This window comes from Eleginops maclovinus, chromosome 1 (genome assembly GCF_036324505.1).
Source record: "Eleginops maclovinus isolate JMC-PN-2008 ecotype Puerto Natales chromosome 1, JC_Emac_rtc_rv5, whole genome shotgun sequence".
Taxonomy (NCBI): domain Eukaryota; kingdom Metazoa; phylum Chordata; class Actinopteri; order Perciformes; family Eleginopidae; genus Eleginops; species Eleginops maclovinus.
Window position 1 is genome coordinate 9,807,666 of NC_086349.1, and position 15,484 is coordinate 9,823,149.

General features: G+C 42.3%; 1 protein-coding gene across 1 annotated transcript; it reads left to right on the forward strand.

The window, feature by feature from the left end:
* The first annotated feature begins 988 nt into the window (after positions 1-988).
* Positions 989-11,794, forward strand: rhoab (ras homolog gene family, member Ab). The gene is made up of 5 exons (XM_063911706.1): positions 989-1,205; positions 7,009-7,166; positions 8,245-8,365; positions 9,104-9,234; positions 9,461-11,794. The coding sequence occupies exons 2-5, from the start codon at positions 7,011-7,013 to the stop codon at positions 9,632-9,634; spliced, it is 582 nt and encodes a 193-aa protein (XP_063767776.1). The 5' UTR covers positions 989-1,205; positions 7,009-7,010; the 3' UTR covers positions 9,635-11,794.
* Positions 11,795-15,484: the final 3,690 nt, after the last annotated feature.

The window sequence follows — 15,484 nt, forward strand, 5'->3', positions numbered from 1 at the left end:
TTATACAACATTCAAGGGTAGAGTATTTTAGATTTTTTTATTCAACAATTCACAGTTAAAAGCAGAAAAATGGTATACAAAAAAAACTACCCATGCTTAACTTTATATTAAGGCTTATTTTACTGTACATGGTGGTTTAAATGTAACGTGGTGTTTATAAGACACCTTGTTTAGTGATATGCCTATAATAGTTTATTATTGTATTTTACTATATAATATGAAATAACAATATATTAACTAAGACTAAGAATCTAAACACGTCGTAGCAAAAAATTACAATATTTTCTCTTTGAGATGTAATGGAGTAAAAATATAATTTAGAATGTTGGAATTGTATTTAAGTACAGTACTTGGGCTACTTAGTTAACATTGGTGTCATGTTTATAGTCGTTTTTAAAAAATATATATTTCAGGTGAATTGCCATTTCGTTTCTCTGCATTTGATAAGTTACCTCATCTGTCCGCCAGGTGGGGCAGTAAGCACAGTGTTCTCATGACTTCAGGCAATTACAATGAAACAAAGTTACAGCTTCAGTGTTGGCCAAGCTTTAATTGGCTCAATTAACTCTGATTGGGGGAATAAACAATCGACTGAAAACTATATGTGTCTCTTAAGGATATAACCCCCGCATTTTGTAATGGATCAGTACAGTGTCCATTATTATTTATCATTTGTTTGTCCAGAAGCTAAACTAAATACGAGTGTATCATGGGACACAGTTTACCGAACAATGTCAGTTGTAGCCTACTTCATATATAAGGAATTATCTACAGTACCTCGTTGGGCCCACGTTAAAAGTGAAATATACACTAATATGAAGTCATGTCATTTTATACCCTTAGTTTTATAAAGTTATATTGGAAGGTAAAACAGCACTCTGTTGTTACACACACAAAGTTGTGAGAATGTCACGTCTGAAAATAGACCGCGTTTATAGCTCGACGTAACCTTAGTTACTAATTTCCATACAGTTGATGAGCCGGTAACTCTGCTCGTACACCTCGTGCCCGCGCAGGTGTGGCTCTGAAGCTCGTGTCCGCCACCCCTCCCCCCAGCTACAAACTACTAACCGTGGCCGCGCGCTCCCGTGAAGTAATTCATTGTATCAGATTGAGACGGGAGGAAGAGCGACTCGACTGGTCGGCAAAGCAACTCTGCTCCTGGAAACACTGTAACTCCGACTGCAAGCCACATAAAACTGCAGGTAAACTACTTTCTGGATTACCAGACTATAATAAAGTGCTTCGTATTTCGTATTGTATAGTTTTAAAGCGTACAGGGTTATTTTTAAAAGTTGTCTCGAGCTTTTAGAGGCCGCACTAGCGAGGCTAAAAGCTAGCGAGGTTAGCTAACGTTAGCGTTTCCCCTTACCGACCTCGATTTCAAGCCGCTTCCGCACTTGCCACACACACTCATGTTAACGAGAAAACTGCTGCATTCTGAGTGTGGAAGCTACTCTGACTGAAACATCTTGGCCAGACTATACCCAGGGCTGTTTTTCATCTGCGAGAACTTACGTGGTGTTTGCAAATTTAACCGGTAAAACTGGCCTACATTGGCGATCCAACCATAGCCAAACAATGAGGCTCTTTTCCTGACTTGCCCGTCTGACCAGGCGGCTTCCATGTCGCTCAGATCTGCCTGCTAAAGGTAGTTTTTGGTTAAAGTTAATGTTTTGTAACTGGAGGTTACTAAGGAACTGATAAAGCAAGATGTGTGTTCGTTAACCACCAAAGCAGTATTTTCTCGTATTGTAGGTTTTAGGACATGACAGTGACTAAAAGGCAGACTCTACTTGGCGTCTACGTGTTCCAATACGATGTTTTATTAGGAGCATTCTTTCACTCTGAGATGTCACGTGTAAAGCATATACGGGTCTATGTATTTAGTTTGGATCGGGGCCACCCACCCATTCTTCCACTGCGGACACACTAGCCATCTGTTGCCGCTGTGATGACGCCATCTTTCTGGTGACCCACCCAGTAGCTAGCTGGTTCAAAAACAATGTTTGACTAAACACTGGGAGCTCTCACAGGCGAGAAACACAACTTTTTCCCCCCTGTGCGATGGATACGGTGACTTTTAACACGAAGCATTAGGGAATTTTCTAACCAGCCAGGCAAGTGTTAAATATTTGACCTCCTATGGCTCATAGATACTGATCATCTGATGTGTCACGTTTGAATATTCACACTGCTCATTGACACTATTCTGAATGTGTGTCTTATTTAACAGTACATCAAAGTCGGAGATGTACATGCTGTTCAATCTGGTGGATTCATTTCTTCTCATTTTCACCCTGATAGACTTTTAAAAATGTTCTCATTTGGGTGTAAAGCATAGGTAAATTCCCTTTTTGAAGCCAATTCAACCAGAAGTACAATCTAATCTGTACATATAATCTCAGCACAGTGTCACTTAACTATATGGCAGCCACACATTAATCTAAGCCACACCAAAGAAGGTTTTCCCAATTTGGATTTTTGTCAAATTAAATTCTTTTGGTCATTTTCTTCTTATTGATTCAATTATTCTCGCCTGGTTTAAAATAAAAGTCCATCAGATACCATAGCACCTTTTTATGGCAATAGATAGAGGAATGAGAAGTTCACTAAACTCATAACCTCTTTATTGTAATGAAGGGAGATAATGTTCACTGATTGATGAAATCCCATTTTGTTAAATGGCCAAATCTGGCCAAAATCAGTCAGTTAGTCAGCTGCATTGTATTAGAAGAGTGTCCCTATTGCTGTGTATAATTGTAAAGATCTATTTGTTAAATTATTAAGGTGGTTAATATGAAGATCAGATAATATATTGTGAACCGATTGTGCTTATTAATCTGTTTTTTTACACCTTACAGTTAGCCTCAATAATAACATGAGTGACATTTTTCTTGCGGTCAGATGATTCAATGCTTTAATTGTCAGTGTGATATGATCAATCTGGGTGACTTTTAAATAAAAAGTCTCTGACATGTTCATGAGCACATGTATGCTGTACCGTTCATCTTTATCATGAAGATAAGACAGTTTAGCTGACAGCTCTGTTTGGGTGTAACCCTCACCTCGGGAGATTTTATTACCATTGTGTGTGCTGCACACAGTGTTAAAAGAACGTTCTTCTGTCACAGTTTGGATAAATTCATAATGTTTCCTTCCACATAAATGCATGTCAGGTGGCAGACGAAAAGCACCTGTCATGTTTCTGTCAGAAACTGAAGCATTCATCAGCCGACAGTCAGGAAGGCACCACTAAGACAAGCCTAATTTTCCGCGCTTAAAAATGCGTGGGGTATTTCCTGGCATAAACACAGGCCCTTTGATGTAACTGTTGCAGGGCTTTCTAAAAAGAACAGGCTGATGAATCATGAGGCGCAATGTAACCACTTTTATAAAACAAAGCTTTGTCATACAAGCAAACAATGCAGAATCAAAGTTGTTCACTGAACACTTTCCCCAGCAGCGAACATGCCAAAGAATAGTTTTGTTTTTGGTGGAAACGGTGTGGACACACAAGTGGGTCTGATTGGCAGGCCTGCTGCCGTCTCAAATATTGTCTCTTTTAGCTTGATAGGATGACGGCTTAAAGACAAGCCCGATCAAACATGGTCTTCCTTTGAAAAATGGCGTGGCTTATTTAGTTGAATAGCTAAGAAAGTTGGCTGAAGTAAATCACAAAATCGACAAGAAGACTTAGCCCTGCTCCCAATTGTATTCCTTCTGTTGCTCTCTGTATCTATTCTGTTAATATGATCCTGTCGGAGTTATCCCTGTCTGTCTCTTAAATTCTTCTCAAGGTCTCTTGTTGGCTAGCATGCAGCTGGGGTGGAGATTTGTGGCGTTGTCCTTTTTACCTACCGTGATTATAATTTACCAGGGGAGTACATCTGTCTTAAACTCAATTTGATATTACTGTGACTATTAGACTAGTCGTATGTAAACATTTTATATCTATTCACCCAATGTAGACAGACAGCTGTGCAGTGGTTGGCTCCCGGCTGTAGTTGATGTAACATCTCTTCACACGTGCAGCACTTTAATGCTTGACAAGCCTGTTAAATATGTTGGCCTGGCTCTGTGCCAAACTGTCTGGCAGATATGACTTACATATTAGCAACAGCCCAAGATGCTGCGTGTGGTTGGTGGTGGCTTTACAGTCTGTTCGCTGGTGTCATGTAGCTGCAGGCGATGGCTCCAGATTTGGCAGCGCTTTCACTGTGAAAAAAGGAATTGTTACATTTTCGAATTTGTTTTTATTTATTCCAAAGTGTCAAAAGCTAGCCAAATACGATACATTTTAATCAATATTTTGGAACAAACCCTTCATGCGTTCCTGAAAAAGTTGGTCTTGTTTCTCATGAACCTGGAGCTCGCACAGGCGTTTAGCACTGAAGGCTTTCCTTATTAAATAAAATCATGAACACAGCTTTGAGCCTTGCTGACATTTTGAATACAGTGCCTGGGCAATGCTGACATTACTGAGTTATTTGTTGTGTTGTGAAACCCTTGTTCTCTGGGACGGTCGGTGTCTGAATTGTCCTGCTGCACTCGACGAGTCAAGTGGTTGCAGTCTGTTAGCTCCTCAACAGAAACGAAAATCAGCGTGAGGTTATCCTGGCTCTTTTACCGTGCTCCAAAATGATGGCCCTACTCCCTGTTGACTACTTTTATCATTGTTTTTATTTACATCAGAGTCTTCCGCAATTGTTTGTGTTTGAGTTCAGCGAGTTCAGACACAACAGTCTCCGCCGGAGATTGGAGGTTTTCCTGTTGTGTTTTGTCCACATTGTGCCCCTGTTGATTGTTCTTCTGCGTCATTTTTGTTGGCCAGACATTTTAATACATACTTGCTGGGAAATTGTACTCTGATACTATAAATGACAGAAGCTGCTTTATACTAACACCAGTTTGTAGACTCCTATTCATCACTCATTCGTAGCTTTAATGGTTTGCTTATAGGCTCCTAGGCAGAATTCTTAGTAATGAGGGCACATTGTTGTTCACCCCGGTTTACCCGCTGGTCAAACGTTTCAAGCATTGACCAGACACCAGCCTCTGGGCTACAGCTGCCCCCGATTTTTGTCTCCTCTTTTTTTCCCTCAAATCATGGGGGAATGGTCTAATCTTTTTTGACACTGCTGTCCTACTTTGAGCCTTCGTCTACCATTTTATAAAAAGCCAGCAGCACCTCGGAGTGCTTCAGTGCAATTTAGGGTCAGAACCTATTGGGAGCGAGGGCGGAAAAGCTGTAAAATCAAAGCCAATTATATTTGGGAGCAATAACGAATCAGAGGTTTTACAATATTCTCGTCATTAAGTATTCATACTGTAACATATGAGGTAACTGGGGTCAAAGCAGGTGTCTTGTATGGGACATGTTCTGCTTTCTTCTGGAAAGGCAAAGGAAGCTGAAGAAATGTAGGCATAACACAGTAGTGGGAAATGTCTGTTGCTTACAATCTGCTGTGTGGACAAAAAAATCAAGCGGAAAGGAAGACTGACTGATTGGGGCCAGAGACCATCTACTTATGCATAGCCTGTTCCAGATTACTACCCGTTTTGAGAAGTGAACTCCTTTTTATTACAGAAACATTTAAACTCCTGGTACGCACAGTCTCTATGCGCTGTGATAACGCCATGGTAAAGCTCCAGAAAGAACAGGAGCGGCGTCGGGGAGTTTGCTCTGTCACGCCTCCAGCTGACTCACTGTGCAGGAGATAGCGGGCTGGGATGTGTGATTGACAGCGCACAGTGCTGCACCTTTCCGGATCAAGGAGGAAGCGGTCCGCCAGGCGTGTGATGTATCACCCTCTATACAGGGGCCGGCTGTCCTTGTGCAAGTAAGTGCACAGTGCATGTACTGTGTACGTGTGAGAGTTGTCTCTGTGGCGGGGCCTCTGTGACAGATGAGGTGCTCTTGGTGAATAAAGCCGCTGGACACAGTTCTGGGTGTATGAAGGGAAATGGCCGCTTCCTGTTTTATGATCTCTGCTCTTGGACAAAATAATTATTTGAATCATACACAAGCAAGACTTCAATAGAAAATGTTAAGCACTACTTCCTGTGTGAAAAATGTGCTGATGTGTGGTGATCGGAGCCGCTTTCAGCCAATGACACGAGACGATTCCTTTGCCCCAACTTCCCTTAACGCTGTTGGGCAAGCTCGTTCTCTCCCACCCACGCTGACATGTCTGCACGATTGTTTATTGTCACGAACAACTGGAACTGCAGCTGCATTTTTTACTTCCTCGTAGCTCACGGTGTGCTCTCCTGTAATGACACACACATGCTGACACCTGTGTGCTGTTGGGGATGGGACAGGAACCTGCAGTGCATATTTGGGCGTTACTGGTTCAATCATAAAGCGACTCTCGTATTGTACTTTACTCCTTAATCAGATCCTCAGCAAAAACCATGATCAGATACCTGATAACAGGAGCCGTCCTCACAGATTCTACCTGCTTTATGTCTTAATCTGTTACTCTTACCTCGTGCAGCTGGCCTGAGGAGTGTTTGTGTGATCTCAGGTTTTCTTTCACACATTCTGCCCTCATACATGAAGTGATTCCTGCTCTTTCGGGCCACATGTGCATTTATTAAGCCTCACAGTTCGCCAGCCTTTCTTTCCTTAGGGGGGAAAAAGCAATAACCACAGATATAACATTATATTCTGTCTTGGCCCTTTTTCAGATTCCATTTCTCATATCAAACCCTGAGAGAATCTGAACTTCAGGTTGAAAACTGCTTCTTTTCCCCAGCGCTGTGGTTAAATGTGTGAAGTAAAGTGTTGCATTGAGCAGCAGCTCTATGCAGCGCTTACAGGCCACACATGCTGCACACAATTGTATGATTTCTTATGCATAATATACGATATTTGTTGTGTATTCCCCTCCAACGATCACACAGTTTTAGATCGTCGAATGCTCCGCTGTAACACTTCTGACTTTGTCATGTTTTTCCCGTGGCTCCTTGATCATACCCTCCTCCTCTTGTGTTTTTCTCCAGGGATGGCAGCCATCCGTAAGAAGCTGGTGATAGTGGGGGATGGAGCCTGTGGAAAGACCTGTCTTCTGATTGTCTTCAGCAAGGATCAGTTCCCCGAGGTCTACGTGCCCACCGTGTTCGAGAACTATGTCGCTGACATCGAGGTGGATGGCAAACAGGTAAGGCAACTCCCCTGGCCAACAGACCGCTGCCTCTATTAATTTATACAGTGTTTGGTGTTGGTATCAGGGCTAATTTTCTCCTCTGTGCTTAATCATCCCCAAGCTTTAACTCTACCTTGAGGGCCCAGTGAGTAAGTGTGGATAAAACTGCACTGCTCCATTTTCACATCTTCCCTCACATTGTTTAAACCGCCTCCCTTTGGGCTGAGTCACTGTATTCCCTATTCATTTTCAAACTGTTTGTAGGGGATTCTGGGTCATCTTTCAGGTGTCCCATCAGAAATGCAGTCAATTGCTTCGCTCACTCACACTAACCAGGGCTGTTGGATTGTAATGTATTTGACTCTATAACAATGCAAGACGTCCTAAGTGGATACACATTGATGATTGATGGATTTAATGCCAAATTTAAAACATTTATAACTCAAATTAAGAGGCATTTACTCTGTGGAGTGTGTCTCATTGTGGCTTCCAGGATGAACTCCAAGACCTGACCTCATTATAGGTTAATGGGATGCTGGGATTTTGAATCTCTATTGGCTTTTTGATTCCACACTTTTTGCTGCTGGAGAGGAATCTGACTACTTCTTGTCAAGTGTCAACCTTTTTCAGCTTAAGGGCATTTGGACTCTTGGAATCAATGACTCACTTAGAAAAAGGGTCACATTCGTCAGTTACCTAAAGGAAATCCTTTTTCTAATTGTAAAACAGGACCACCTTTTTTATGAACATTTACCAGCATTAGAAGCCCCGCCAATACACATGGATAACTTTCTGATTTCATCTCTTTTTAGACTTGTAAGGGATTGTTCCTTAGAATCCTGACCTCATGGCTTTCCCCATGTTTTTGGAAAAAAGTACCCTGAGCTCTGCAGCAGGACTCTTTTGATCATGGCGCAATAACTTCTTCCTGTCTGCTGTGGACCTTGTTTATATCTCATTTACTTTCTGGCTTCAATGTGAGAGTAGTGCTGATCAGGATGGATGTGTTAACTTTTTTTCCCCCCTTCTTTTTGTCATTCCCGATTCCTCCATATTCCCTTGTCCTTCTCCTCTCTCTGTGTGCGTGTGTCAGGTGGAGCTGGCTCTGTGGGATACAGCTGGTCAGGAGGACTATGACAGGCTGAGACCTCTCTCCTATCCAGACACTGACGTCATCCTCATGTGCTTCTCCATAGACAGCCCCGACAGCTTGGGTGAGTGTACACACACACACATTCATACATGCCATAAAATACCACATTGCAGAGAAACTGCTTCCATTTGCACACACACTTAAACAAATCGTTTGTCATTCAAAGGCGCGCAGCAATGCTGGGAAAGTAAAAAAGTCATGCCATTTCTGTCCTGATGATTATGAACCGTACTTCTGTGATCAAAATAAGGAGATAAAAGCTGAACATAGTTACACTACCAGACATTAACCAAACAGGATTAAATGAGAGGAAGTACTTTTTTTGCTTTAGCTTGTTATTTGAAATAGTTTTACATGACCATACGTCAGACATTACATCTCCGTTTTTGAAGCTGTTATTTGCTGACCAAGTTAGACCTTTTTTTTTCAATTGATGCTCAATAGAGATATGGAGGTTTTTTATCTGTAGTGTTTTGTCCCATCTTCAGAAACAAAATTGTCTTTGCAGTCTCGTATTTAAATCAAATCAAAATGCTGCCGTCTCGTCCTGTTAATTCATTTAAAGATACGAGCAATTGCTGCGCCATCAAAGAGCTTTTGCTGCGAGCGCTCCGTTGTCAGTTTTTCAATGTGGGATTTCTACAAATCCCAGCATTTCCTACGCACACATATTTAAGATTCATCAACTCCTTTATTTCTGGGCTGTGCAGTACATTTCAGTGTCCACTAAATGACCTTATACACACACTCATTATATGAAATGGCCAATAAATATTGTTCTATTGTTTTTCCTTCACAGAAAACATTCCAGAGAAGTGGACCCCAGAGGTAAAACACTTCTGTCCAAACGTCCCCATCATCCTGGTAGGAAACAAGAAAGACTTACGCAACGACGACCACACGCGCCGAGAGCTGGCCAAGATGAAGCAGGTACGTGAATACTTGTCTCCCATTTCCAATATATGACTCCTGTCAAACACTTAAAATAAACAACATACAGAGAGGTTAGTCAAGTGAGTCAGCACCACAGCTTTCCCCAGTGTTTGGTAGCTTCAGTAAGCTTTATTAGCTATCATTTCTCTAGAAGTGAAATTGTCCTGATGTGCAGCGAATGTGTCCCTGAACCATATTTTTGTTTTTTCTGTTCGTCCAATAGGAGCCAGTGAAGTCGGAGGAGGGCCGGGACATGGCCGGACGCATCGCAGCTTTCGGCTACATGGAGTGCTCCGCTAAGACCAAGGACGGCGTGCGGGAGGTGTTCGAGATGGCCACCAGGGCGGCGCTGCAGGCCCGCCGCGGGAAGAAGAGCAATAAATGTGTAGTGCTGTAAAATAGCCTGCACATTTGGACTGTTTTCAAACCCCCGGGGCGACTGTAGCCAGGGGTTAGGGCTCGGGAGGGGCGGAGGGAGGATTACTATACGGGAGAGGGGGGGAGGAAAAGAGTGCAGTAAATGACTACCGCTGTAAAATGGCTATCTGTTGGACTGAATTTACCCTAGGACTTGGGTTTGGGAAGCTTTTGATAGACATGGACGGGGGGGGGGGGGGGGGAATTGTGGGTGGGGGGGCTGACTACCGCTGTAAACCATTGGGCTCTATATCTGTTTGTCTTTTTTCAACAAGCCACTTACACTGATAAACACCAGGAGGAGACGGCAACAAAAGCTCTAGTTTCTGCCTGGATGACTTGACACATGGACAGCACAGGAGCGCCACTGTAGACAGCCACCAGTGGACTACCTGGAAGAGGGGGGGGGGGGCGGTGTGAAGTTAGACGGGTGCTTTAGTTACCCGGGGAGGATTGAGCAGCCCCCAAAGTAGACAAATCACCAGTAATGTTCTATGAGCTTGCAGTTCAATTGAAATGATTGGGTTTTTATGGGACAGTCAGTGTCGCTAATCCTGTGCTCGCAGTGACAAACCCATTGAGCCGTACTCTTACCACATTGACCTGTAACAGAGCCAGCTCCATAGTGAACGCTCTGTCTTTCACACATTAATGAACAGTCTGAATCGAGAAAAATTACCCTTGGCCCTAGCCTTAATGTTAAACTAATTCCTGTGCATCATGACCTGATCTGAAAATCCAAGTGGCTCTCAGCACCACCTGTACTAATCTTCACAGTGCAGTGATTCAGAGGAAAGGGTACATTTGACTGCATATGACAGGCATTAAAGTACCCACATGCTGGTGAATCTACTGAGGTTGGTTTGTCTACTTCAGGGTGTTACCGTCTTCCTAAATATCAAAGTGAAGGAGGGGATTTGTGTTCCCGTTGGATCTTCTTGAGCTGACCGAACTATGCTGCATCTCAGCTCCCGCCCCTTCCTGTTCCACAGAGCTGACTGCTGGTGCTCTTCCTCCCCTGGTTATAGACCGGGACAAAGAACAAGGAGAAGAGAGGACCGTGTTTACAGGCACACCACTGATGTCCTTATCTGGGACGAACGACTATTGATTTTTTTTTTTGTGTGGGCATGTTTGAAGGTCAAATGTAAAACAACCTATAACAGTTTGAGGGGAAATAAAGGTGCCTGAGATATACCATGTTATCCACAATATACATTTATACTGGTCAGCTGTAGGCAGCAGCCATCTGCTTTAACATGAAATGCGTGACACCTTTTTATTAATATATATCCTGTGCATACTAATGCCACAATTGTCAGGTAAGGCAGCCGGATAGATTTTTGGCTGAAAATCTGAATCACTAACTAGCACAGTGAGCATTTATCAACTGCTGTATGTTGGATTCTTTCATTTGGGGTATTTTTTGAAGGTCTTTTCATTCTAAAAATTGTAAGGGTGTGCAGTTATATTTGGGATTTTTCAGCTACCAGCCTTCCTTGACTTGTCTGCATGTTTTCCTGGCAGATTCAGGCTCTCTCTGACAGTGTTTAGCCCTCCTGTTGTTCTCCAGAAATTTGTCTTGTGTTTTTATACTTCATTTCCTGCTTTAAAAAAAAGAGAAAAACTCATAAATATGTTGTCTTATCAGTATTTAAAATATGAGGTGTAAGACTATGGGACTGGTCGAAACTTAAGTTTATTCTACTTTTGGTGCTTTACCTGAATTCTTTTCTGATGATTTACAATTGGTTGTAAGGACCTGTCAATCATCCCTGCCAAATGCTGTTGTTAGGCAGTCAGGAGAAAGGCTGGCCTCTCGGCTGCCTGTCTAGAGCATCGCCGGCTCTTTTTCTGTTCTTTGTTTTGAACACGGCTGAGAAGACAAAAAGGAAAAACAATGCAAGTCTCTTTATTATGTACAAATCATTTTTATTTCTTTTATCGTTTTTTTTTTTTAATCCAGATGTTTGGATGCTGAAGCAGTGACGTAAACAAAGGAACAGGAAAACCAAGCTGTATGCAAAGTCTGTAAATATAAAATGTGGGTTTGTTCATACTAGACTATACACACACGCACATGACTGGAAACTATTTGTAAACTAGCTTTGGTTTGTGTAATAAATTACTTTCTATAACACCCAGCTCCTATTCATTGTGGTCTAAAGTGGGGGCATGGGGAATAGCTTTTAAGTTCAATCAATGCACATGAAGTATGAATGAATGGTGAATTCATTTCAGACTCCAGACTGAACACGCACACAAGCTGCTCATAAACAGAAATGATGCAAAAGGTTTAAAGGGAAAAGGTGACATTTTAAATTCTCAAATTAAATACTTCTACCCAAAATACAATTCAAAATTTATTATAACTGCTTTAATTTGAATGACTGGTCACGGTTATGCTTCGTGTCAGTGCAAAATACTGGAGTTTGACCACCTGAATGCATCCATGGTTGACATAAAATTAGAAATGATCACATAGGGAGTAACATACAATGTGGGGTGAGTTACATTTGTATTTTGTAATGTTAGTTTAATGTTTGAACTACATTTTGAATTCAATCAAACACCTTTACAACACATTAAAATACAACCCCTAACGTGAAAGTGTTAAAACAATGCATTAGTGATATCTTGCAGTAGATATAGAGTATGGTTTATTAGAAATGCAAGACTTAGTGGGGTTTCCATGTTTCTGGTGCAGAGGCACAGATCATTGTGAAATTACAATTGCACGGCAGCACCTTTTGATTAGAGGCACTCCCACGCAGAGCCTTATTTGATCATAAATCAGTCGCCCAAACACCCTTGTATCTCTGAATCAAAGTGCTAGTTTTTAGGATTTCAGCTAAATATCAAAGCCCACACCAGCAGGCTTGAGAATGGGAACCTCCTCTTGACTTGTGTTGTAGTGTGCCAAGAAAAAGCATTGCAACAGTGTTATCCCAAAATGAACACAAGAAATAAACCGATGCACTGTTTTCCTATCATACAGCTTCCTTTTAAAGGAAAGGAAATCAATATTTTTTCCACACATTATCATAGATGATGTTTTATTAAAACACTTACAATACTGTATATTAGAATGACTGTTGGATGGAAAGCAGAAAGCAGCAACACAGCACTCGTCGATGCCAGCAGCCTCACTGAGTCCAGTGCTGCAGAGAGAGGAGCGCGTGGGATGGCGAGGTGAGCCGTTTGTCAGCCTGTGTGGGATGAAGCTGGATGTTGTGGAGTAATATGGAGAAGCCTCAAGCATGCAGAGAGTGAGGAACTGCTCTATAACCAATATCAAACACGGAGTTGTGTAAGGCAGTGCGGAGGAGTGGGAATAAAATGGATGTGTGAGCATGATGGCACTCGCAAGGAGCATGCACTTACAGTAACCTTTTAGCATAGGAACAAATATATATTTAGCCTCACATGCAGCACATATCACATTTGTATAACTGAATCGGAGGAGGGAGTTGTAAAAAATGTACGGATGGATAGCAGGAGAAGGCCTCTATAGTGATGGTTTACAAGAGGTGTAGTGGGTGGATGTGAGAGGAAACAAGGAGTGAGCCTGTGAAAGAGTGAAAATGACTCCCTGCAAATGAGAGAGCCTTTTCTGTAAAACACAACACCACAAGACGGAACACTGTCAGTAGCTAATGTCCACTGAGCTACAATTTGTTAACTTCAGTACAATACAAAGAGTGAATCTGCTGGTTTGCTTTGTAGCAAAGAAATAGGACATTTGTCCTCCAGAGCACAGTCTTTTTTTGCCAAAATAGCAGGTGCTGAGGCTGTTCCTATATTTCTATCTGTCTCCTTCCAAAGACATAGCAAGCATGATGGAAGAAGTGTGTATTGCTTCACTTAGTAAAAAGTGACTAAATATCCTTTCAAATAAATGAAGAGATGGAGTAAACAGAAGGCTACGGGTGTTTTTGCTATTGAAGTGAGAAAGCAGTAAAAAGTAAAATAGTACTAAAAGTACCCATAGCTCAAAATGTGTGGGCTACTTAAAAGTGTACGTATGCCACTGCTGCATTTCAGTGTTTACATTAGCAACTTCAATATCATCATGACTACATCTGCTGTTATCCACATTGCTTCATTCTGACAAGGCTACACCCAAATGGTGTCATACATGTTATTAATAGATGCTACATGCTAGCTACATCTCTTTCTGGTTAGTACAAAAATGCTACATAAATAATACATAGCCAAGTCGACTAACTGACACATTACCGGGGTTGAGTAGACTTATTTAACGTTAGAGGCAACTTGTGGGGAGTCACAGTGGTTCACCTTAATCTCAGTTTTAGTATTATGGTTATTTATTCATCACTTATTAACAGAGTCTATGCGAGGGAAGTGACTGTGGCTCTCTGGAGAGACATTCAGAGCGAAACCACAGTCAAAGGGGAAGGAAGGAAGTCCGTCACTGCCTGCTCCACCCAAAACTGGTGGCCGGGCATCATGTAAGACACGCTGCCTTTGGTGCAACACTTGTAGAGAATGAGCTGGAGGGCAGCCGCTGAGGGAGACGACACTATTCCCTGTTTCTCTCTCTCTCAGCGTGTCCCACCCTCTCCCCGTGGCTCTCCTGCGGCTGCCTGCAGGAGAAGAGTAGCGCGCATTGGAGCTCAACAGCCAGGTTTATATACCAGTCTATTTTTAGCCCCTCGTAAGCCCAACTATTTTGATCCAATGTGAGCTCATCACACACCCGAGTTGTCCAATGGGATGAGAGGCAGAGGAATAGGCCGTCCAATGGTAGGGAGAGAAAGGGGAGATAAGGCGGGCCTACACAAGAGCCTATCATCTGCACTTAAACAGACAGCAGCGTGTCAGAAAGATACAGACCTCTCACTCTGCCGCTTTTCCAAGGCACCATACACTTGTAACCATTCCAATAGCCTCAGGGGACATGGCATTCTCTTACAGAGGGTATTATCAAAATAAGTTAAACAGTGATTGTTAGAGTTTTCTGATCATATTAAGAAAATGCTACAATGCACGGTTTTTCTTTCTTTTGCTCTCAATTTACACCAACTAAAACAGACGAAACAGCTAGGACAAGCAGAGCAAAACATTGAACTCTAACCTGTGACATTGTGAGATCCAAATATATCAAGCCAGTTACAGAGAGAATTTGGGATGACCCCTAAGATTTTATGTGATCATGTATGCTGTTCCATTATTGAACAATGATGAGAGAAATGCCTATTTCTACTACTGATAAAAGGTCATCTTTTTCATAGAGGATCTTTGAGGATGACTTTGAACTGGTAGGTCTGGCTGCTCTGAGGTGTATTTTTTTGTTGAGACTTTGGAGTTAGGCTATGACAAGGGTTAACCCTGTGACTGTGAGTCATACACACCCACCTATTCTGTTGCTTCCCAAAGTTTTATTTTTAGACAGTCCGCACCGAAACACAACGCCCAGTGATCCGTGTGTCTCTGTCTGTTCCTCCGGTGGGACAAGTTTAAAGTCCCCATGACACATTTAGCCTAAATAAGATTTGTTTGTGTTTCCCACTGTTGACCGCAAAAAAATAATCTATTATTCAACTTTTCAGCTTTGCTGTGATTACTCAAGCACTGTACTGATGATCATATTTTATTGTAGGTTCACCACTGCCTACCGTTTAGCACCAGTCGCGCTCCCGTCAGCCGCGCCCCCACACAAAAGGTTCCAACACACCACGACGGGAGCGCGCAGGACGGTCAGACCTGCTCCCTCCCAAACACTGACCCCACCCTGTCATAAAATTCCTCACATCTGCTGGAGAATTTAAATCCAAACAATTCCTTGGGATTGAACCTGATTAGAATA

Bases quoted from the DNA above. Each gene is read 5' to 3' on its own strand.
- rhoab (XM_063911706.1), top strand. From the start codon at position 7,011: ATGGCAGCCATCCGTAAGAAGCTGGTGATAGTGGGGGATGGAGCCTGT. The intron at 8,366-9,103 runs GTGAGTGTACAC...TTTCCTTCACAG, and splicing joins AGACAGCCCCGACAGCTTGG to AAAACATTCCAGAGAAGTGG. The intron at 9,235-9,460 runs GTACGTGAATAC...TTCGTCCAATAG, and splicing joins AGCTGGCCAAGATGAAGCAG to GAGCCAGTGAAGTCGGAGGA.